The sequence below is a fragment of the Pteropus alecto genome, unplaced genomic scaffold, assembly GCF_000325575.1.
Source record: "Pteropus alecto unplaced genomic scaffold, ASM32557v1 scaffold69, whole genome shotgun sequence".
NCBI classification, from domain to species: domain Eukaryota; kingdom Metazoa; phylum Chordata; class Mammalia; order Chiroptera; family Pteropodidae; genus Pteropus; species Pteropus alecto.
Genome location: NW_006494610.1, coordinates 450,500 through 475,861, shown reverse-complemented (window position 1 = coordinate 475,861; position 25,362 = coordinate 450,500). Strand labels below are relative to the sequence as shown.

The following is a 25,362-nucleotide window of genomic DNA, read 5'->3' as shown; positions in this document are numbered from 1 at the left end:
GGTCATATGACCAAAGAGGATTCGAGTTAGTCACTGTCAGAAGTAACAACTCTAAGAGCTCTGGTGAGCTGCTCAAATAATATATAATCCATGTGACTTGTTGGTGTAGCCACTGACAACGGAACATAACAAAAGATCTGGTGACAGTCAGAAGAGCATCTAGGTGGTCGAAAGCTGAGCTCAATGGCAGCCATGGTTTCTGAGCCCGCCTCCAGTACCAAACTCCCTTATAGTGTCTGGAGTGATCTTGTAGTATATCTCATCCATACCAGGATACCTTTGAGAGTTAATAGTAATGCTGCCAGGACAGTAGGTATAAAACAGGGATTTAGCTGTGACATGTGGTCATCTCTCTCAGAAAGCACTAGAGCAATGACTTGTTAAATACCGGTAGTCAGAAGAGACTCGATGCATTAGAGTGCTTAAATCACACCGGAGGACTGCTGGCTACAAACTCAAATTCCTTGTGGAAAACTTGTATGACATTGCTTAATGATAAATTGTCTCCAAAAGTGCATTTCTCTAATATTAGATTATTATGGCATTACATTGCTGGATTTAATGATGGCTTTGGAGTGCTAACCAGTTCCATTTTTCTATTAAAAGCTTAGCGTGGTTATAGTTTTAACATACCGCGTTGTTTATCAGTGTGTGTTTGTAAGAGGAAGAGCATATGTGTGTTTTCAATGGGTATATTCGGTCATTTATTTAGTGATATTGGTTAAATAATAATATGTAAAATGAGGCATTATATATAGTCTTCACTAATACCTTGGAGGTATTGCAGATAAAGCAATGAAGCAATAACACGAGTTGAAATATTTTTGCTGGTGGAGGGTTTTACATTTAATTTGTAAAAAACTCAATACCTATGAAGTGCAATAAAACGAGATGTGCCTGTATAGCACCCAAGGGTGCTATAGGATATATCGAAGAAATGAAAGCTGCTATTTTTAGTTATAGGGAGATTAACGTACCATTTATGTCTAGAGAATTAGAGAGGAATTTGGTCCAGGATGTTCTCATCTTCAGAGAGAGAGAGAGAGCACGCGCGCGCAAGCGAGCGCGTGAGTGAGTGAGCACGTGTGTGTGTGTGTGTGTGTGTGTGTAATTTGGAAATATAAGGGCTCAAAGTTTAGAGAACATTGGTTGTACATTCGTGCCTTTTGTGTTTTAAGTTGTGTGTTTATTCCTGTAGAAATCAATTATCTGATCATGTACCAAGCAGTCATTTGCTACATAAAGGTGAGGCAATCTTGTAGAAAACACACTGAAAGCCTAAATTAAATTGTCTCTGCCACCCCTTCCCTCTATAAACTTGATTGACCAAAACCCTTAACTATTCCATACTTTCAATTTCCTAATAAGAAAACTATGATAATAAAACCTATTTTAGATATAACCAATAACTAATAGCTGCCACAATAGTCTCATCAGCAAAAATAGTAATCTGCTGGCTCACTCATACTATCCTCTAATCCTGTTTCCCAGAAGCAACTACTTCTTTTAGTATCTACCTCTATATGTCTTAAACAATTGTTTATGTTGCTGTTTATTAATTTACTATTTTAGACATTATCTACTCAGTAGGTGTTATGGTAGATGAGCATTTAATTTCTTCCATCAACCTTCCCCTACTCCACCTTGACCTCATTCTCCCAATATAGAATGTATATCATGTTTTGAAACATTAATATGTAAATACGTGCTTAAGTCAAGTAGTATTCATGATATGTTTAGTTTCTTGAATAACCTTTTGTTCTTCTTGGACTTTACAATTGTCTCTGATTTTTATTAATTTTGTTGTCTTTGTTCCTGTTAATTATTTATAGCTATAAAAGATTTGTCAATTATGTGTGAAAAAAAACTTCCAAATCCTCAAACATATCAGCAAATCTATCAATCCCATTTAATTCTCTTGACGTCTCCCTCCCTCATCCTTTTCCTTGAAATTTCCCTCTGTCGGCTCTCTGATTTCTTGTCTTAGTATAGCTGAACATCTGTCATCTTGGAACATCCATTTGCTTCTCTCCTGTTGTTTTAGGTCCTAAGATAGTTAGTTATTGTCTGTTTCCCTCCAGATATGTTCTTTTCCCCCTTCTGCCCTGCCCTATGTCCTAGATGCCTGGCCCCGAGGGACTGCATCATCCACGCCGTCTTGGCTATGTTTCCAGTTGGGTTCAGGCAACAGACTAGTGGGAGAAGAGGGAGATTGTACATTCTTTCCTAAATCTTCCCTACTTTAGCCCATATTTGAGGGGAAGTCCGTGGCTTTCACTGTCAATAGATTTCAATAACATTTGACTTTTTTAATTATAGGGAGAATAATGGCTTTTAGTTCTAATGGCTTCCTGCTGTTGCTAGCCTCTTAGCGTTTCAGTGCCTTATCAGTTCCCTTACTCCTCTGGAAGTAGTTACTTTGTTAAAGTTTTTTCTGGGTTGGATTCATTTTCCTTCTGGACCTTTATTGGTTACAGATTCCCTAGTTCCTGTATTCCATGTCTCCTCCCTTAGTTTCCTAAGAAAGAATGCATTAGAGATAGTTATCAAATTCTTAGTTTTCTGGAAATGTTCATTCTACTCCCTCACACATGATTGATAAAGTTTCAATCTGATTATATAATTAGGCTTTTCCCCTTCAGAATTTTGAATGCATTGCCTAATCTCTTTAGAGCATCTAGTATTGCTGCTAAGTCTGACTCCATTCTCGTTCGCAGCTGTTTCTGTGCCTCCTACTTTCTCTCTGGAAAGTATGAGGCTCTTCCCTCCATCTTTGGTATTCTAAAATGTCATGATAATGAACTTTGTGTCTTTTTCTGTTGGTGTAGGTTCCCTTCGATATAAAGGCATCCTTTTCAGTTCCTAGAAAGGTTGTCAAATTTCTTTTTTATATGATTTCTTTCCTTCCATCACCTTTGTCTTTGCTTTTTGTGAAAGTGTATAATAGTTTGATACTGGATCTCCTATCTCAATACTCTTTTTTTAAACCTTATTTCTTATTTTACAACTTTTTACCTTCCAAACCGTCTATTCTTTTTTTCAAAATTTGCTATCATATATATAACCTCCACTTCTTTTTTTCTCTGGTTTCTATTGGAAGCTTTCCTCAAATATCAACGTGAGTGGAATCCTTGACTGTCTATTTACTTTTATAAATGAGTCACTAATTGACTGGTTCGTTCATTATATATTGTTCAGACAAAAAGCTGGACTTTTCATTGAGAGATCCTGAAATGTCAGTGTCTGAAGGCCTATTTTTTGTTCTTCTTCAGATACTCATTTCTGGCAGCTGACATTCTCACAATGGGAGAAGGCAGCTGATGGTCACACAGACCAATAAACATATTTTTCACCTAATTCCCTTTTTTTCAGCTCTGTGCCTCATCCTGCTTTCACTTTTTATCCTCATTTTGAAGTCTTTTGGATTTGATTTCTCCAGAGAATAAATACTCAGTATCCTGCTGGTAGGTTGGGGTGGGAGATGGTTAAAGAAAACCAGTTGGTCAGTTGCTCTGTACAAACTTTTAACCCTCCACACTATTTCCAGTTGTCCGAGTCACCTACACACTCTCTAGAACATGTGTCCCCAAGTCCTGAGTCTCTTCTGAGTTGTTGTAGATAAATACTGACTTTAACTTGAAGGTGTAACTGCCTGTAGTGTGCCTAGATTGCCACACCTTCATCCATACCTTCTGGAAAAAGATTATCTCTCATCCATTTGTGTCTCGTCTATTTATTTTATCCTTGTTTAAAATTTTATTCTTTAACTGACACTTTAGTCACTTTAGGGAGGGAGGGAGGGAAAATCTAAGCATGTTCAGCTTTTGTTGCTAATTTAATATTTGTGGCTTTAACTATAGACAATTGACTGCCAAGGTCCTTCCCTGGAGAAATTGGTGATTTTGCTCAGACACAAATTTGAATTGCAGGTGCTGATGGGTGAAAGCCAATCAAATAGTACAGGACAGGCAGGAACCTCTTGCTTTGCCAGTGTGTTAGTATAGTGGTAGAAATTTATAATCCTTACCACCTAAGTGTTAGTGAAATACTGACAAACTATTTATGAAAAAAATAAGTACTCGAAAGCCATATGCTTTTTGATGAGCTGGTGATGAAAGGGAATAGAATGTGAAGTGATAGTTCTTAAAAAGATAAAAATATTCCATAAATTGAAAGAATTGATTACAGAAAGTTGGACTTTGGATCAATAGCATACATGAAGCCAACATAAGTTTGCTATTAAAACAAGCAGAAGCAGTTGGAGAAATTTTTAATAAATGTTCCAGTCAATATAAAGTTTCTAGTACAATGACAGTGAAAAGGTAGACAATATACATGCACAGGAAAGATGTGATTGAACGGGAAAGTGATTGGAGAGAAACTAGGAGCTTATAGAAACATCATCGTGTGACTATAGTTAGTAAAGGGATTTGGGTGTCTGTACTCTTCATTAAAGGATGGAAGTGGGAATGTCTATGCTGTTGTAACATTTGTGGATTAATTCCACAGGACACTGCATTATTCAGAGTATATTTTAATTAAGAATCACATTTTCATTTACTAGTATTCTGCTGTATGAATTAATATAACTTAATGTACTAGTAGCTTTCTTGACATTAGATGCTATATTATGTAATCGATAAAAGGTTTAATTTTGTTTCTTTTTTTCAGTTTTGCTCTTCAAATGCATCCCTAGATTCCGGTTTATAAAAGATGCTCTGGATGGAGAGAAATAATACAATAATTAAAAAATAAAGTCTAACTTAGCCAAAATAACCTATCACTGGCCAAGAAACAGCCTGCTAAATTTCATGAAAAAAATAAACTAAAACAAAACTCAATCATAGTCTGCGACAGGCACTTACTAATTATTAAAGACAGTGTCTGAATAACTTTCTGTTTTCCTATACAAATGTTCATGTTTTGCTATGGTATTTCATGTTTCTTTATATTTCCATGTGACAATAGATTTCAAGAAGGAGATATTTATATATAACTGTGTTTTCTATAGAATCTGTCAAGGATTTTTTGTTCTTATTGATAATCTAATGGTTCTTCCTTCATTGTTAGCTTTTACTGTGTTTCCTCTGAAAGTGGAATATATTGATAGTCTAACATAAATAAATTTAAAAACTTTATCAACTATAAAATTGCATGTTTGTCATATTTATTCCTAACATGTTCAATTTAGAAACTCTTTCAGAATTTTAACGACCCAGTGAAATCAATTTGTTTTATTGTTATTTTATGGACATTTTATACCCCCTGCCCCCCAAAATCTGAAAATGCTTACTTAAGTTGCATACACTAGCTGTTGGTGGTGGTGTAGAAAAAAAAAAGTCCCCTTCCCACAAAGATCTCTCTTATGCAATATGAGTATCTTCATTCATTCATTCATTCATTCATTCAACAAAATCTTGCATATTTTCCAGAGTTTCAATAGTAAAAATGGCCTGATTCCTGCCTGCCAGCAGCACCAACTACTGCAACTGAACTGCACAACTCCAGGGGGCGTTATTCACGTTGTAGTCTGTGTGTAATGTCTAGTCTAAACATTCCAGGGCAAGTCTTTGAGAATGTTTCAAAAAGCCCATGGACTTCACCAGAAAATGGGCAATAAGGATTTACAATGGATAGGTTTTTGCCTTAAGGTCTTACATATACTATCTAAGATATCAGATGATCGTCAAATATTTTACTGTCAAATATTTTCTCAGCAGTTACTCTCTTTGTGATATGCTAGATGTGGTTTCTCTAAAAAGATTGCTTGAGTATATCATTTGCTTTGATCTTTCAGATAATTACCCGTGAACACTTTTTCCCCTAATTCCCCATATTATTGAAGGAGGATTAATACAGTCGCAGGGAGAAATCTTATAATATGACTTCCTTGTTCTGCATAAGCTGTCACATAAACAGAGATTAAAGATGTGCAAGGCTTATTATTTTGTTTTTCCTTGTCCGAACTGATCTACAGTTATTCCTTGGAGAGGTGCTTTCACTGGTAGCATTTTAAGTGACTAGTCAAATGGTACTTCTCTCTTCCTTTATTATTCCATGGTACAAGAAATATTTCTCTGGTATGGAATGCAATATTTTGAGGTTTCCATTTTTTACTTATAGTTGTCCTTAGTAGTCCTGTTTACATTTTTGTATTAATTGTGTTTAGTTTCTGGATGTTCCTAGTCTGTATATTTTCAATTATCTATATATAATCTGTGGTTGTTATTTTAATATTTTATCTCTGGGATCTTCACTATCTATTGAAATTTGTTTTGAATTTTCAAACATTTTTAAATATCAACAACCTTTTTATTTTTAGTGTGCTAGCAATAGTGATAGACTTCAGTTTTTAAGGATAGTTTTATTGTCTGCCCAAACCTTAATTTTGAAGACTCGATTTAGGTTTTATTTTTATCTTTGTTAGCATTTATGTCACCAAGAACGAGAACAAAATTGCCATCTCTATTTATTATTCTTTTTTATTGTGACCAAGGCTGACCAAATAAAGAAACATTCCAATTGAGGAGGCAGCATGGCATAATGAAGGGATCACTGACCTAGGATCCTGAGTCAGTTTCGGGTTCTGGAGCAGAAACGAAGACAGTTAAACATGTAATACAGTTTTCTTACACGTAAAAATCAGAACATCGACTTAGGCACTCTCTAAAATTTCTTCATCTCTAAATTTTAGCATTTGATTTACCAGAGGTTTCCATGGAGACTGCTGGAATTCCTTCAGAATGACTTATAAATGAAGCTAGTGTTTAGATATTTTGGTGAAATTGCTGATTTTTTTAGTATTTAACTTTATAAGATAATATTAGTTCTAAATCAGGTTTCTTTCTCAACTGCAGTTTCTTGTGTGTATTACAGAGACTAGTTTATGTAATTCATTTGTTCATTTTAAAGGTATTTATTGAACACCTATTTTGTACCAGGTCCTGGGGCTTAAAGAGATAAGAAAGATCCATCCTCATACTTTCCGGGTTAGAGAGAAAGACAGTATGATGAGCTATACCACAGTAGGTACAGTGACGGCTTAGAGGTAAAGGTGATAAATTTATCTTTGGTGGATGGTTGAGGAGAGGTAGGGGTGTCAGAGGAGGTATCACCAAGTGGTAATTACTTGGCGTGACATGTCAAAGCCATCTTTCCAAGTTGACAAAACTAAGGTTGAAGGAAGGACGTGAAGGCCATACCATGGACAAAAATATCCCACTAAAGGGTGAAGCAACAGATATTTGTAGGTAGGAAGAAGAGCATAGTTTAAGAAGCAGGCAGAGAAAAAGGAAGGAATGGCCAGCGGGGAAGGGGAATGGTTAGAGACCATAATGGAGGGATATTTAGGAATATTTTGAATATGACAACTTGATGACTGAATGGGAGTAGTGAGGGAAAGGCAAAAGTTTTGGATGATTCCTGCATTTCTGGCTCAGGCAACTGGACCAGAAAGCAAAAATATATGTATACTGAAATACCTATATACTGAAATGAATGGATGGATGGATGGATGGGTGGATGGATGGATGGATGAGTGGATGGATGGATGGATGGTAGATTAAAATGTGTGAGCAAGAATTATCATTGTAACTTAAGGAGCTTTAATGCCAGTTGATACTTTAAGGTGGTTGGGCTTCTTGAGCTTCCTCCAAAGTCTTATTTCAGATATGGATGCTGGTAAGGGGTTCCCACTCCACTGCTTGGTACCTCCTCCCAAGCCAGCGCAGGCCACCCTGGGCCTTGGCCTTCACCAAATAAACTACATTAGCTTCCTGTACTTCATTCTTTACTTTTGTTTAATTATTGTTCTGATATGCTCAATTTAGAAATACACCTTCTTAGACATATAATTGTGTCATTTGAAAAATAAATCTTAAAGTTTCTCCTTATATTAAAAAAAGTCTATTGTTTTGAAGTGAATGTTTTTTGCGATGGGCTTTTACCCACAGTCTAGGTTCAGTTTGATTTGGTTTTCATTCCCTGAGAACTAAGTACTCTGTAGAAGTATTTGACTAAGATATATTGTGCCTATCTGTGCCTAATGAAGCACTAACCCCAGTAAATGATGAGTGACAGTTTAATCAATTTGTTTCCTTCAGTCGTCACCAAGGGCATAGGGAATGTAATTTTTTACTCTTTCACTTTTCAAATACTGCAAATGCCAACTTGAAAAGATCACATCTGTTCTATGTAATAAATTTTCTTACAAGTTATTTTTTATAACTTTAAAAAATTTTTTGATCTTTTAGAAGCTAACCTCCTAGGGAACAAAACTCTTTGGTCTATTTTAAAGATATATACATTCCAACAGAGAGAAGTGAGATAAATAAATGGCAGTCTTGGTGCATCAAATCGCACTAGCTTTAATTGCATAATGGTTTATTTCAGTGAACCATGGCTACATAAAATTACCTATTAGCTTAATTAATAAGGAATCTTTCTGAGTTAGTATTGCATTCCCAAGTTTAGATTGTTTAGTATTTAATTTATTTCATTACTCTTCTGTTTCTTTGTTCTTTCTTTCTCTGGAGCCTGAATCCACATTCAGAGACTTAACCCAAGTCATAAAACTCCTTTCGAAACAGAATTATCTAGATTCCTTTTGATTTTTGCTCTGCAGTTTCTGGCCTTACATCCAACAGCATCAGTGTTGCTTAGAAGCTTGTTAGAAAGGCAGGCTCTCGGGCCTCAGCCCAGACCTAGCTAGTCAGAACCCCTTGTTCCAAGGAGAGCCCCACGTGATTGGCATCCGCATTAAAGCATGAGAGGTGCCGCTTCAGAAGCTTTCTCTCTCTTTTTTTCCCGATGGACACATAGGCTTTGAGGGAATTTCTGGTGCCAGCATGATGTTGAAAGAGAGAAAGGCCTGTGGGTGAGTTATGATTCTGTTCATCTGCTGTCCTCCTGTCAGAAACAGCTTGACGCTGTCTGTCTACAGCCCTCTCTCCAAATGTTTTGACAATGCAGATGGTTCTGAACGCCTTTAAATGATTCTCTGAACTTGAGTGGGGGTGTCATAACATTCAATTAGGAAGGTCAGTATGAGAAGGGGCAAGTCTCCCCACGAGAGCTGGGTGGGTCGCTGTCCTCTCTGCACACATTCAAATGCACTTGTTACCAAGGGCACAGACTTCCACATGACTTACCACTGCTGATGTTAACCTTGAGCACATGGTCAAGGTACTGTTTGCCAGTTTTCTTCATTATAAAACAATTCTCCGCTCCCCAGCCCCACCTCCATACAGTACTCTTTGTAAACAAGTTCCTAAGCTCAGCGCTCACTCCATAGCTGAGAAGTAGAGAGAGGAAGGGGGGGTTGCATTGTTTTTGATTCATTCAGTCAGCAAATACTTTTGAGCCTTTACTATGGGCCTGACACTCTGCCGTGCCTTGGGGATGAGATGATGACCACAACCTTTTCCTCGGTCTAATGGGTCTTCCATCTAGAGGAGACGTATTCCAAAAAAGCAAACACAAGCTAACACCCTTTTAGTGTTGCGAAGGAAACAAACTAAGGAAAGGAGGGTGAAAAATAGGGCCTGGGCAGCAAGGAGGAACCTGCCTTACATATGGTGTGAGGTAAATACATTTCTATTTTGAGCTGATCCCTGAATAACAAGAAGCAATTATCCATACACGGAGTGAGAGGAAATGCATTTTGAGTAGAGGTAACAATTCATGCGCAGATCCCGACATGCCAAGAGTATTGCATCTTTTAGGCACAGACAACAGAGCAGGATGGCCGTAGCAGAAGAAACCTCATGCATAGAGGTAAAACATGAAATTAGAGAGCGTGCGGGGCCTTCACTATCTCCAGTCTCCATTCTTGTTTTTAAGGAAGAAAACAGCTTAATTTAAAATAATTAAAAATTTAATTTAATTTAAAAAGTCTGATTCCTTTTCATCGGCACAGAGGCTGATATTGGATGTAGGTAGAGGAATGCAGATGGAAAAAAATAACTTGAAAACATTTTAGAACACGGTAACCTTATATTTCTAAAATTATATTTATCAGGTGAAATTTTATTGTTTATAAAACAATATGTAACCTATAAATCTTGGTTATAAAAATAATAGGTAGTACTTCCAATAATAATATTTTGCTCCTCAATCTTCTAAACATAAAATAAAAACTTCTAAAAAAGTTCATAAAAGTAAACTCTTCTTCCACTCAACCCATTACTCAAATTAACCTACCAACTCTTCCTCTTTTTTGAGAAGTAATCCTTGTAGGATTGGTTATAGGAGCAATGTTATTAAAAATCACCCTACACATTTTTTCCCAACTTTCTAAATTAAAACATTTTAAATGAAATATTCATTTCAATCAAGTTTTAAATGGACACTTTTAAGCATATCTATCACAGGAAAATTGCCAAAGAGGATAGTGAAAAACCAAAACTTATTTGAGAGCCCATTTCTATTAGTAACTATTCATAAATAATAATAATGTATAATTTCTTTCTCCATAACTGAAGGTGATTTCTAGTTATAAGTAAGTTTTTATACAAATGGAGCATAACAGATCAGAGTTGGGCAAACTTTGTAAAGAACATGATAGTAAATATTTTAGGCTTTAAGGGCATGTAGTCTCTGTAACAACTATTCAACTCTGCCATGACAATGAGAAAGCCACATAGACAACACATAAATGAATGAGTGTGCCTGTGTTCCAATATCTTATTTATGAACACTGAAATTTGGCTGTCATATAATGTTCATATATCACCAAGTAGCCTTCCTTTGATTTTTTTTGACCCTTTAAAAATGTAAAAGTCATTCTTAGCTCGTAGGCTATTATAAAATAAAACAGGCACTGGAGGGATTTAGCCCGTGGTCTGTAGTTTGTGGACCCCTGGGCGTGATCATGTGTTGCTTCTCATCCCCCAATAGAGGTAGGGCTTATACTACTGTCAAATGTCATTCATTTGCTGCCGTTTGAGTGGGAAAGAGCAAGGTGGCTTTACAGCTAGTGGTTATAATTGATTCTGTCCTCAAAGCTATTTTATCCACTAATATGCCTGTAACCTGGGTTCTCTACTCATATGTACTTTATCTACTGTGAATATTGGGATACAGAAAAAAAATTGAGACCTTCTAGCCTAGAAATGAAATCACGTACATCTTAGTATGGAATATGGACTTCCGCTCTCTTTTTAACTCTTCCATCCATTTCTCACATAGACCCATAACAAGAGCGTATGGCTTTCTCAAGATTCCTCACTTACGAGGTCCTTTCTTCTCTACCTGAATACCTCAGTCTAACCCCTGGCGTCATCACCCCATAATCCACCAGGTGCCACTTTTCTTGTCCCCTTAAATCATCAGCCGTACAAGTTGTTTCTCACTCTCCACATTGGGCTGAATATATCCTCTTATGTTCCTTTGGTATCTTATCATGAGAATTGTGTGGAATGTTTTAGAATTACTGTGTTTATTGTATGCAGACATACCTAAAAGAAACTTGATGGAACTTTTCTCAAAATTGACAACAGTCCTCAAAGTTTACCTGACTATACCAATAATGAGAGGGGAAGCTGAAAGAAAAAAATGTAATTTTCTCTATACATCAGAAAAGAAAGTCTCTATACATCAGAAACGTAATTTCCTCTATACATAGAGGAAAGACTAACTTTTCTCCATATTCTCTATTTTCTTTACAGAAAATGATATAGAGTAGTTATAGATGAGGTAATCAAAGACTATGCAGCCAAAATTGTAGAAAGAAAAGTATTAGAGAGGTGTGTCAGGCAGTTAATAAATATTACATTACTTTTCTGAATTTTATATTATTTGTCATATTTGTTAGCTTTTAAAAATTTATGATTTCTTTTATTTATTTCCTTATCCTGAATTCACTTTTGTACCCTATTTTTTTTTTCATAATTTTGTATTCTTTTTCAAAATAAGAGCTCTCAAACTGTATGACCTTCAGGCCTAAGAAAATGTCCGTCTTTGCTCATAATGACAAAGAATTATCAATTCTTTTTCAAATCTTGTTTTGAATCATAATAAAAATTATTTATATATTTGCAGCATTAATTAAATTGGGAAATTTTGAGTTTAAAAGAATTGAAAGAGGTGTAAACATGGGTGAATGTTTTACATATTATCTTCCCAGGTAACTAATCCTAAAGTACAAGTTTGAACACAGTGCATCTTATGACAGCTTTAATTGTAATCTTTTGTGGCCAGTTCTTATTTTTGAAAAATTTAGACTAAGTAGATGATGATTGTATAACTATTCAAATTGTCAAGAGAAGCAACAAATTAAAGGAGACATTTTCTGGAATAAGATTATTTCTATCATAAGTAGAGACCTGAAGTGAATGAATTCTTTCTGAGTAAACTACTCAGGAGAGTCAGCTCACTCCGTCAAGAGAAAGAGCATAGGGCTCAATGGTGGGTTTGGAGGGGAGGTGAGGGAAAGAAAGCCAGCAGTAGTCCCTTCACATTAAATTGAAGGGCTTTTACTGCTTTTTGGCATAAGGCAGCTTTAGTAAGCAGTTATTCTGTTATGCTAATATGTTGATATGTTTTTATACATCTACTTTTTAATTTTCTCAAGCTTTCTATCTCTTTTTATAAATCCTTTAAATATAATTCTCTCAGCTTCATTAGTGTACCCTAAGGCTTCTTTGAAATATTATGTCATAGGAAACATTAGAAATGAGAGTTAAATCCCTTAGCTAGCTAAGCAGATAAGAGCCTATAGACATGCTATATCATCACATTCCAACTGAGTAGAATTATAGCATAAATTTGTCTTTTAATTGTTCTAAGTATCATATTATAGAGATGACATAGACTAAGCACAAGCAGTGGTGAGAAAATTTCTATAAATAGCTCTGGCAGTGTAATGGTTACCTCACCAGGCAGCTTAATTGGGTACACAGTAGGGGCATCTGTGTCTTCTGCTGAGGGTCTTCGTTCTCAGAGTTGCAGTTTGTAGTGGGAAAGAGACTAGAAGATATATTCTGAATGTAACAAAAAAGGAAGATACAGGTAGCTATTTAAGATCCAAGATATTTCATATGAACTTAAATAAAAAGACAATATAAATGTAGGTCAGTAGTCTTAGAATTCTTGGCATAAAAATTTGGAAAACCACTGATGTGAAATTTTAGATCTAACTGGACATCCGAAGCCCCAATATTTATATGAATATCGTTGTATTTTAATATGCCAATAAAATAATTCTCTATGCCTGTGTTCTCTCAATTCTTAAATAAAAATAATTTGTGTTAAAACCTGTCTTCCTAGAATACTGATTTTGAAAAAATTAATTTTTATGACTTTAATGGAATTATTTTTTTATGATATAAAGTAACATTTGTTTATTTTTAGTCATTTCAACTATATACTATTGGAGTTTAATCTGGATAGAAATCGTGTGGTATAAAAGAGAAGAGATTTCTGTAAATGTATCATTTCTTTAATTCAAAATATTGTTTATTTACAACTATGATAACAACCAGGTCAGCTAGAGTGATGTAGGTCTCTTTAGCTAGAGGTCCTGATACAAGTTGAAGGCACAAGGGTTTGAATATAAGTGCAGCAATTAAAGAAGTGTCCCAAAATGTTCATGATTTTATTAGTATACTTTCAGGAAACATAAACCCATTCAGAATAAAGCCATTAAAAGAAAATCCTGAAGAATTGCTAGAAGGTAGAGAGATCTAGCAAAAACATTGGGTTATCTGAACATCCAGGTCATAGGAAGGTGGGAACCAGGTCAATTTAGGGGACTTCATTTGTGGAAAAGTGGCCATTCTTGCTAGTTCTCTGCCATTAATGTGACTTATCCCATCTACATGTTCTAGTTTCTTTCCACCCTGCTGCCAGGTGACTTGTTCTTAAGAGTCCCAGCAGAAGTGTCTGACTGTCTACCTATACTGTGGATTGGTTGTTCCTGTTGGGTTGTGTGCAGGCTGCTGTGGTCGGAAAGGCAAGGTCTCCTGATATGCTGCTGGACCGCCTTGCTACATGAGAACTGTGAGCATAGCAGGCTAGGCTAGGAGAGGAAAGCATGTCCTTTCTGCTGGAATGTTTCTGGAAGGCTTCATGGAAGAGATGGCACTTAGATTATAGAGGTTGAGTTGGATTTACGCATGAAGAGCAAATAGATAAAGAAGAAGGGAGTTCTAGGTAGTGAAGCAATTTGAGCCAAGTTACATTGGTTTACGCTTGACCTGTGGGTAAACCATTCTGGCATAGAGATTCCCAGTGTAGTTGCATAAATCACCTGAGCAGCTGGAGTCAATGCCTGGGCTTCAACCTAGACTAATTGAAAGAGAATCTTTGGGGTTTGTGTTCAGATCATTTACAATTTTTTAAAGTTTCCCAGATGATTCTGATGCAGAGCGAAGTGTGAGCCTTGGACAGCTAGAGAAGAGATTACATTATGAATTTGTGACGTAGGGTTAGAAAGGATATTGGAACAAGACTGTGGAGGCTTTCTATACCAGGCTAAGGAGTTTCTTGACTGTATCCTATAAGCAAGGTGAGCCACTAAGGTTTACATTTTATTGGTTTCCACCATGTTCAGAGCCCAGTAGACAGGCCAGTAGACAGGGAGAGGGAGGAAAGTTATGGGATCTAGGTATATGTGTCACAGACCTTGGTACTCATTAAAAATATATTTATTTATTGTTTCTTCTCTGTAGGAGTAGTTGTTCTAATTCCGGATTTAAGTTTTTAATCAGAATATATTGAAATTTTGAAAGAATTCTTTCTTCTCTCTTTTAGGGGAGTTGGCTGCATCTTTGTTGAAATGATCCAAGGAGTTGCTGCTTTTCCAGGAATGAAGGACATTCAGGATCAACTTGAACGAATATTTCTGGTAAGTTCTTGACAGCTTGCTTTTGAGAACTGGTTTCTAATTTGTCCCCTAGTGACACATTCTACAGTGGTAGTGGAAAATAATTTTAAACAAATTTATTAGTTGTCGCATTTAATTCTAACATATTTTTGGACCTTTGAAAAAACAAGAAATTAGTTAACAAATATGTTTTTAAACTACTGCACATGGATGATATGCCAAAATGATAAAGAAAGGATATCAGATACAGTATAGAATAGTGAGTAAAAATGAGAGCTCTGAGAGAAAAACTGCAAATGATTTACATAGATACCCCCTTTCAAGTATGTGTAGCTTAACTCCCTCTCATTCTCACCCACTTAAATGTGGGCTTTGATTAATAACTTCTTCCCATAAAGTAGAGCCTAGAAAGAGGATGATGAGAGGAGAAGATACTAACTTTAAAATGGAGAAACAGGCAAAAGTACCTCAGCGGGGTCTTCAAGATTAACATTATCAAAGGTAAGTCATGGTGGTAGCATGTAGCCTTGATAAAATGTATTGAGAGTGGCACTTCGCCTTTGTGGTTTTCCTCCCAAACCTATAACTCCAGTCTAATCATGAAAAATATACCACATAGAACCAAGTGAGGGGCATTGTACAAAATACTCCTGAAAACTTCAAGGCCATCAAAAACAAAGAAAGCTGAGAAACGTTCCTCAGTTGTGATAAATGTTCCACATAATATAAGATTTTAACAATAGGGAAAACTGATGAAGGCTATATAGAAACTCTGCACTGTTTTTCAAAACACTTCTAAAAGTAACGTTCCTCAGTTGTGATAAATGTTCCACATAATATTAAGATTTTAACAATAGGGAAAACTGATGAGGGCTATACAGAAACTCTGTACTGTTTTTCAAAACACTTCTAAAAGTATTCTAAAATTAGAAATATTTAAATTTTTTAAAATCTGAAAAATATCAAAATAAACGCAGATTTATCATAACCTGCTCTGTCATCTTGGTCAACAAACTTAGATCTTGAGCCTTAGTTTCCTCATGGGCAAAATGAGGGATAATAAAGCCTACCTTATAGGTAGCTTTGAGGAATAATTGACTTAATATACATAAAGTGCTTTTAGAACTATGTCTGACACATAGTAAATACCTATAAATATAAGTTATTATTTTTATCAAATCATTTTTATGCCAAATATTTTTATTCAGTGGAACTTCCACATTAGCTAATATTCATATAAACATTATTTAAAACATGGAATAAGAGTGAAACAAATTAAGTTTTTTGTTAAAAGGATTCAAACTATATACATCGTTATAGTTAACCACATTATCATATTTTTTCTCTTCTTTAATAAAACTCCCATATGAAATCACTGGGATGCATTTTAGTGTGGACCATATCAAGAGATGTACTTATTGGATTAGCATTCATTTTAGTTATGCAAGTCCATCCTTAAAATGTAGCTTTCACAGTAAGCATAAGGACTGCAGTAGGTTTAGTAGGTATAAATTGAGATGCTATCACTACTATGTTTACCTTGATGCTAGCATTAAAATGATGAGAAAGGAAGAATGGAAACTAGGAAGTCAAAGCACACAGGGTTCTTCCATGCATTGTCCTATATGCCAGGCATCCTTGTACACTCACAGCAGATGGACAAACAGCAGAGTCCCTAACATTATACAAACCTTCTTCAAAGTGTTGCCCTATTGGTTTATTCTTCCAGAAGCTGTCTGTAGCTGCTTCTTTTCAATTTACTTAATTATTATTTGTGATCCATAAATTCCCACACAAAATGTTAAAATAATATATTATGATTATAATACATTTTTATAATCTATAATATATATTAAGTTAATTATTCCTCAAAACTTTAAATAATGCATCTTTATAAAGGAAAATTCCTACAGTATCAAAAAGTATAAAATTTGAAAAATCACCCTTTTTCTTACTACCCAAAGAAAATCACATTTAGTATTTTGATACATATTCTCCATTTCCACACATGTTAAGAAAATTGAATTATCTCTTGTATACTATTTTGTAATTTTTTTACTTTACAACATGTAATTGACCTTTCTTTAAAAAGTAAATCCAGAAACTTGTCATTTTTGACAGGGAATGTTTCATTATATGGATGAGATATTATTTGCATAATCAGCCCCATATGATATCTTTTTTACAGTGTTTAACTATTATAAAGTGGTGCCAGAAACATTCTTTGCACAGTTAACCTATTAATTATTAGAATTGAAAATCCTTAATGCAATAACATTTAAGTTTCATAAATCTATTGACTATTCTTACACATTGATCCCTTTGTCAAAACTCATGAAACATTTCCTTCTTCCTCTTCCCAGGAAAATCTCTTACTGATTTGAGATTCCATTGAGCCTATAGGTTATGTTAGGAAGAAATGATATAAAATTGAACATTCCCATTCGAGAATTGTCTCTCTTTAATCATATTTTATGCCCTTTAGCATAAATGTATGGTTTTTATAAACGTATTTTCTTTTCCTCTTTTCTACTCTATCCTTTATTTTCATTGATTTATTTTAAATAACTTTTCTCTAATTGTTTTCTTAAAAATATAATAAACTTGTTCAAATATTATATCATTAAAAAATAGCAGGAGAGGGAATTTTAATGAGCTGTAATATGCATCACATAGATTTTTTTGTGCCAATATGCATCTTCAAATATTTAGCTTTTTAACTTATTTAAAAGCTCCAGTATAATAATAATAAAACCATTTAATTATATTCTGAGAATAATTTCCTAAACTTTAGATTGTACTTAACTGTTTATTCTCTGATAGCTGTTGAACAATGTTTATATAACCCTGTCAAATTACTGACTTTTATGCTAAAGTCATTAATTTATTGTATTTGTTATATTAGAAAACTTCAAAAAGGAATCGTATAGAAAGAAATATCTGCATTTATACATTATTTCAGAATGAATTTAAAATAAAATGAAATGGTGATGCTAGAAATTAGATATATTTTATAGCAATAGAACCCAAAAAATGAATTTTACGAAATCATAATTTATTGATATAGCTTAGTTAGAGCTTTTATTTTAAATAATTTTTATAATGTAAGTAATTTCCAATAGTTACTGACCTGTTGGATTGCTTTCTGTATGTAGATTTTGCTATTATGTCTTATTTTTATGGCAGTAGTTTCCTAATTTAATGAGTATTCAGAGGCCTTTGAGCTATGATTAGGCTTTTAATAAATCAAAGAAAGAAATTATTGTAAATTTCCCATGGGAATGTTGATATACTAAACTACCGTTTGCTCTTGTTAGAGCATAGAGACCCTTAAATGCTGATAAGGATAGTGAGTGATGGTAATAACTCCATCTTTTACTGTAGTTATTATACATGTCTAGTGCCCTTTGGTAATTAGTAGATAAATATCTATGTAAAACTGCTGCTTTTGAATTAAAATATTATGTTTTACCCTGAAGAATTAGACATGATCCCAAAAAGAGAAATCTACAGACTTCTTTTGACAGTAAATGTTATCATCTTAAATATTTTATTTCCTCAACTGAATTGTTTAAATTTGCAAATGCTCGCTACACGTCATGTTCTACAAGTAGACTCCCTCAGGAGTTGTGCGATCACTGGGAGAAGATGTTTTACTAACCCAATAAGGTTGAATCACAGGGAAAAAAATGCTTTTCCTTGGTGACCTTTTATGTCTGGTCTGAAGAGGAATTACTATTAAAATGTAATTAAATCTGCTTTCACAAGCTTCTCATGTAAACTGCCAGAGACTCTCATAAAGCGGCTGTTGTGTATCTGGCCTCTGGTAAAGCATTTCCAAGGAGATAATCAACTTTGAGAAGTTGTGAAACATGGGATTATTTGGTCTGTTTTGTATTTTAATATAGGGATTAAGTCCGTTTATTCACCTGTGAACTGTATAGAGAAAGGTGGTTAATAACTTTGAAGCAGAAAATTAATAGCTTGTTACCCAAGTTAACTAATATAATTAGCTTCCACCTGCTGAGAGTCTTTGTAACAAATGTGAAAGGCAACAAAGATCAGTCAGTAAAGCCTTTATTTGTTTCTTTTGAAGCTTTTCTTTTCCTTTTTCATTTTTTTCTCTTCTTTGGTGAAAAGGAGCAGTACACATTTTTAACAAGTCCAGTGAATTCATTTCTACAACCTAATAACTCTTTTGATACATATAAAGTGAGCTGGCTATGCTATAATCTGAGATTTCACCATTAAGTCGTTTTTCTTGACAGAAGGAAAGTGATGGAATTTTGACAAATTATATTCCAGATACTTTGAATTGCCAGGTGAATGGGCACCTACTTCTCTAAGCAATAACTCTGCTCTTAGGTAAAAGAGTGATTTATTTTCATTCCTTCAGCGTTACCCGTTTCTTAATGTGGCATGGTGTACACTATTCACCTCCATTAATTGCAAAAATAGTAGATGTATTCATACAGGTAAATATATATTCAGAGTGACAAAATCAAGACTAATAAAAAAATTTGTATTCTGATCACATTATTCTGCATTGAAAAAGAAACCTGCTTGGTGGAACCCTGGGTATATGCATCTCTTTCATTTCACGACAGCTGAACAAATGACAGAGAGTGCTTGCACAGCTGTCTGAGACCTTTGAGCGATGCTTCTGGGCTTGTGTGGCTCATGGCGCAATGTACAGCAGCCATGACAAAGGGGTTGGCGTGCTTCCACTTTAGGGGCCTGTCCTTGTTCTCTCTTCCTTTGAATGTTATAAACCCTGAGGGTCCCACTTTGTCCTGTCTCTGGGCTCTCTGGCTTGCAATGGAATTTCGTCTACCAGTTGTTCACCTATTGTACATTATTTGATTGGTACAGTTGTTAAAATGTTTCTCTTACACACACACACACACACACACACACACACACACATCATTCAGAATTTCAGAGTGCGTGTGTGTGTGTGTGAGTGTGTGTGAAAAGAGCCACTTGCAACTTTGAAAGCTGCTACTAAGCCTGGCCTTTGAGTCAGATCTTTCCTTAAGCCTCTGTGTTTTGCAGTGGACTGACTGTGGAGACGTAGTCTGTAGAGCCAATTCCAGCCCTTATTTCCCGATCTGGGCTGGATCTTAGCTGGAACCAAAACTGAGGTTTCATGACTTGCTGGGACAACCATGTAGAATATAAGAGAAGGCTGACACTGACTCCTTAGGTGGTTGTTACCATCTGATGGGATGTAGCAGCCACATTTTTAAGATGGAATATTGGTATTACAGATTCGTATCATCACTGCCTTATTAGATTTGCTTGAGGTCATTTCCGCCGTACTTCAGCACACCCTCTTCAGCGCAAGGTACAATGGAGATGTGATTTCAATAATGGCTTGCAGCTCTAACCATTTTTAATTCTAAAAATGCATGATATTACAGGATTTTGCATAAAGGTCTGTGGATGTTTAAAGATAAAATTTCTAAGTAAATTTTTGTTAAGCATTGAAGAAAGTTTTGAAGTGAAGATTTAAAGTGGAATAAGGGAGATAGGTGACATCAGGCAATGAATGGCACAGGAGTGGGAGTCTGTCCTGCATGGGCGGAAGGGGAGATTGGATGTTCAAGACTGAACTTCGATAGATTGGGACTTTTTATCTTATTTTACCAATAAAATAATAAGGAAACAGTACAAGTTTTTAATAAGAGAGTAATTCAAAATGGCATTTTAGCACAATTGAAATGGTATGATATCATGACAAACTTAACTGTATAAAGACTGACAAAGAGATAAGCAATACTTGATGGGGTGAAGGCTACTGAAAATGTTGAACAATAATTTTTAAAGCCAATTTTACGAAAATAAAGTGGGGGAGATAGATTATTATACCTCCCACCCTGGAACAAATGCCTCTTTTAATTCGTACATGCTTCTCTCAAGCCTTATCAGTAGGGATAGTTATATGAAAATAAGTAAAAATCACCATTCAGAGATAAACAGTGTTAAAAATTTTTATATTTTCTTTTTCAGGTTTTCACAAATGGGTTAATAATAAATATATGGTTTTTGTATCCAGCGTCTCTTTATTATCACATTAAATAGGAAGCAGTTTCCAAGCCACTGAATATATACTTGAAAATATTATTTTAATTATACTATAATATCTTATAAATGAACCCAAATGTACTAACACATTGCCCTATTACTAGGGAATTTGCTTGCAGTTTTTATGCTACAGTAAGCATCATATATTTTCATCCCATTCAGTTATTCTTCCAGAATATTTTTATCCCATTCAGTTATTCTTTCAGCAGAATTATTAGGCATCTATTTTGTGCCAGGCACTGTGCGTACAGGTGGTGGCCAACCAACAGACACAATTGAGAAAAGATTCAAAGTTAGAAAGGAGTCAGTTTCAAGCTTAGGGAACTAAGTGATTAGTGGGATCATTGAAAATAACAGAGATAATGAAAGGGACCGACTGCCAGTCAGTTCAGGGAAAGGAAAAAGAGAGCTCAAGTTACTGGCCTTTCTGTGATAGCTGGCGACCCCAGGTAGAGATGTCCATCCAGTACACAAAACGTACAGAATCACCCAAAGCAGACAGTGTTGGGTCCCATATCATACTAGCTCTTGACTAAGGAGAAGGCGGAGGGGGAATGCAGCGGGGCACTACCTAAACCTTAGGGATGTTCACAGTTCGTGGGGCTGGGGTGTAGGTGGAAGCCAGACCAGGAGAGAATCAGTGCAGTGACACAAAAGTCAAGGTGAGGGCAGGCAGCAGAGAGCGAAGGATAAGAAAGGAGGGAAAAAAGAATCACTCCCTCGAGGGAAATAGTAGATACGCTCAGGTCTGTCAGCTGGTGGGTGGGGAGTTATGAGGCCAGAGCCCTCTGCTTTCTGTGTTCCCTCAGCATGTTCCTCTCATACCTGTGTAGTATGTTGCACACTGCTCAGTAAATGCTTTTAGCCCAGAAGAAAAGAAGGGTTTCTTGCTGAAGAAATGGAAGAGTCGACACAGAAAATACATCTGGGTTTAGTTAGGAAAGTTTAGACCGTCTATGGTTTTCAAAGGAGACTTGAGATCTTTCTGTGTCTCAGAGATGCTGGAGCGAAGGTGGAGTGAAGAGGCACCGTTGCAGCCCCTCCACTCCCGGCTCTGCTTCCATTAAGATTTTGATTGTGAAATAGATCCCACTGCTGAAAGAAAGGTTGAAAACCCCTGGACTAAGGATACCTTAAGGTCTTCGAGAGTTCTATGATAAATAAAAGTCCGTGCAGGAAAAAAAAATGATAGCAATCCAGTGCAAATGAAGATACTATGGAAATAAAAATCGAGTGATTCATAATGAAGACGTTAGATAGATATTCTGATAAAGAAAGTTCTGTGCTAATAAGCCAATAAAAATTTTAGTAGCAAACTTCAGTAGTGTTATTTGTCTTAAACGAAAAACAGGACAGTGAGATATCCCCCTATAAAAGAGCTAATCACATTAATTTGCAGAGAAGCTTCTATTTGCAGATTAGCTGGCTGTTATGTAGAGATTTGAATTAGCTCACATGGTAAAAAGAAAAAAAAAAAAGTTTTTATACCAAAACATCATGCATTTACATTATAGTGTTACAGACTTTCTATAAATGAGAACATTTCATTAAATCGTTCATTTTCTCATTAAGCTATTCATTTCTTCACCAAATATTTATTATGTGGTTATTATGGGCTAAATAGTCTTTCATGTTTTGGGAGATGGCAGTGCACAAAACAAAGTCCCTACTCTCGTGGCACCTACCTTCCTGTCAAGGAAAACAGACAAGAAGCAAATAAGTACATAATGGGTCTCATAAGTTTTGCATGGGAAACGCTACGTTACATTTGGTGTTCTGGGGAGTCTCTCATAGAAGGTGATACTCGTGCATTGAGTGAAAGTAGTGAAGGCACAAGACATACTGACACCAGGAACAGAGCATTTAAGTGGAGAGAATAGCAACCAGTGTGTGCTTAATGATGATAATATTCAAATCAGAGTTCTCAAGCTTGGATTTGGTAAATTAAGGATCATCCTTCCTAGTGCATCAAGGTGATTTCTAATACTCTGGTTACTTTGACCTCTTTTACATAAAACATTTCCTTATATGAGAAGTCCTTGCTTTGGGTGAAGCACTAAAGTCCTGTATCTGTTGCTATTCAGACATCATATTGAGAGGATCAACAAAGAGAGTTTGAGTGCACCTGTGTTCATGTTTCAAGTGGGAGTTATGCTGTAGCTAGAGATTTGGCTTCCTGATTTAGTTCACCAGAAAGGTGGGTGTAGAGAGAAGAAAGTGGGAAATGATTCTGTTTGGGGCAGTCGACGATGATTTTAGAGGAGAGAACAGAGGAAGAATATCTGGAGGGCGAAGAAAGCCAGAGAGCACTTTTTTTGAAAGTCGAAAGTAGAATTTCAAAATGAAGGTTTATCACCTGCATCATATACTACTACAGTGAGGTCAGTGGAGGATAGTGCTGAGAAAAGGCCACCGGTTGGTAACTCCGAGGGAGTAGTTCCAGCACTATTGGATTGTTAAAGTCAGATTACAGTCATTTAAAGAATAAATAGGTAGTGAAACACTGGAAACATTGAGTGTGGACAATGTCACTCTTAACTGGCTGACTGAAAAGAATTGGATGTTACTTGAAGGGTATTTTTAAAGTCAAGGCGTACAAGTTGTATAATATATATTTATGAAGTAACGAAGGCAAGGATGTTTGTAAGGTGAAACACCAAAGATATAAGACGGTCTATTTGTTGGATCTAGGGATTGCGGTAGGCAAAAGTGGATGGGTGGAGGAGATGGTGCCTTGAAAATGTGGATGAAAAGCTTTTCTGAATGATAAGAAAGAAAAAAGGAGGAGAGTATTTAAACAAATATTATAGATTAGAAAAGAGGCATTTGAAAGTGTCACGATCTGCCTGATTCTTAAATGAAAGGGAGAGGGCGTAGCCAACACAGTTACGTGCATATGCAGGGGCCGGCATTGGGGGAAACAGGTAATAGTTGCCATGCTGGCGTAATATCAAATGGTTTGTAACTGTGATATGACAAGAGAAGGAGGTAGTTGCTGACCACATTTGTTAATCAATTATCGATCCGGTACCTTATTATAGAAATAGAAATGCTGTCTTTCCAATGTTTGTTATTTATAATAGCTTACTTTCTTATTAACATGGGATTGCTTTTTAGGCATATCTCTCCTATCTGTAAATATTTCCCAATAGTAGTTTTTACTAAAGACTTTTCTGGAGGTAGTGGTTCATGTCCATGGTCTAACGGTCTTGAAAATGTGTTAACCTAATATAACCTCATTTTGTTTATACATGACTTCATTGTTAGTATATGACTATTTACTGGCAGTTGCAGTTATCCCTTGTCATGTAACCACCTCAAAACTCTGGGTTAAATAAAAATAGTCATTTTTTTTTAAAAAACTACCTGCCATAGTTTCAAGGACAGGAATTCAGAAGGTATAGGCCAAGCAGTTCTGGACATGGGGTTTCTCATAAAGTTTCAGACAGATGATGGGTGGGGCAGAAACCGTCAGAAGTCGGAGCAGTTGGGGACAGCACAAATATCTCTGTCTTCATAGAGTCTTGAGGCCCAACATGGGTCTTCTCCGTGTGGGCTAGTTTGAGCTTCCTCAGGTATAGTGGTTGAGTTCCGAGGTGGGTGTCCTAAGAGGACCAGCCGGAAGCTGCACAGTTTCTCTTAGCCTCAGAAGTCACGCAGTGACTCTCTAGTCATCAGATCCTCACCTAGAATCGAGGGGAGGGGATATAGACCCCAGTTCTAGATGGGAAGAATGTCGAGAATGCTGGGGCCATGTTTTAAAAGTCCAAAGCTGAAATCGTGTAAGTTTTTATTAGGGCGTATTACCAAGTTAAGCTGATGAACATCTTTGTAGAATAAAACAGTCTGGGAAATAATTTTTTCAAGCTTCTAAATCTTTTGTCGTTTTCCCCATATTCTTTATAGCCATTACAGTACTGCTTCCCATGATAATATGAAGTGTGAATTGTCACAGTGTTATTTGGTGGGTCATGAGATCCCTCATTTGCTCACCCTTCTCTTCTTCCTGTTTGACTAACGAGTTCACGGATGCGTCAGACTGAAAAAGATGGTGAAATACTGCCATAGTGTGACACATCTGAGGCAAGCGAGGAGGTGGTAACACTCCTTAGCATAAAGTAGATTTTTATGACTCAAATTATGCCTTAAATTTTTTTTTCATTTGCTACATGTCTTTTATTCCCCAGAATATCACATATGTTATCTCTCGTGGTAGGTAGCATCTGAGATGCTCCCCCAGGATTCCCCACGTCCTGGTATTTATGCCCTTTATCCCGTCCCCTCGAGTGTGGGCTGGACCTAGAGACTTGCTTCTAATGGATAGACTGGCAAAAGTGATGTGATATTACTTCTGAGACTAGGTTACAAAAAGATTGTTACTTCCTTCTTGCTCGTCCTCTCTTACTGTCTCCCCGTCTCACTCTGAGGGAACCCAGCTGCCTTGTCGTAAG

At 36.0% G+C, this 25,362-nt stretch overlaps 1 protein-coding gene and 1 long non-coding RNA gene across 3 annotated transcripts in view; both read left to right on the top strand.

Moving 5' to 3' along the window:
• The window catches only part of CDK14 (cyclin dependent kinase 14), a 508,542-nt gene that overhangs the window by 305,515 nt on the left and 177,665 nt on the right, over window positions 1-25,362 (top strand). For both annotated transcript variants that reach the window (XM_006925698.3, XM_006925699.3), the window contains one exon: window positions 14,752-14,845. In XM_006925698.3, coding sequence (XP_006925760.2) covers window positions 14,752-14,845 — 94 coding nt within the window. The remainder of the gene's footprint in view (window positions 1-14,751; window positions 14,846-25,362) is intronic.
• Window positions 353-5,150, top strand: LOC112473996. The gene is made up of 2 exons (XR_003044245.1): window positions 353-3,464; window positions 4,672-5,150. It is a non-coding gene; the product is annotated as an uncharacterized LOC112473996 (long non-coding RNA).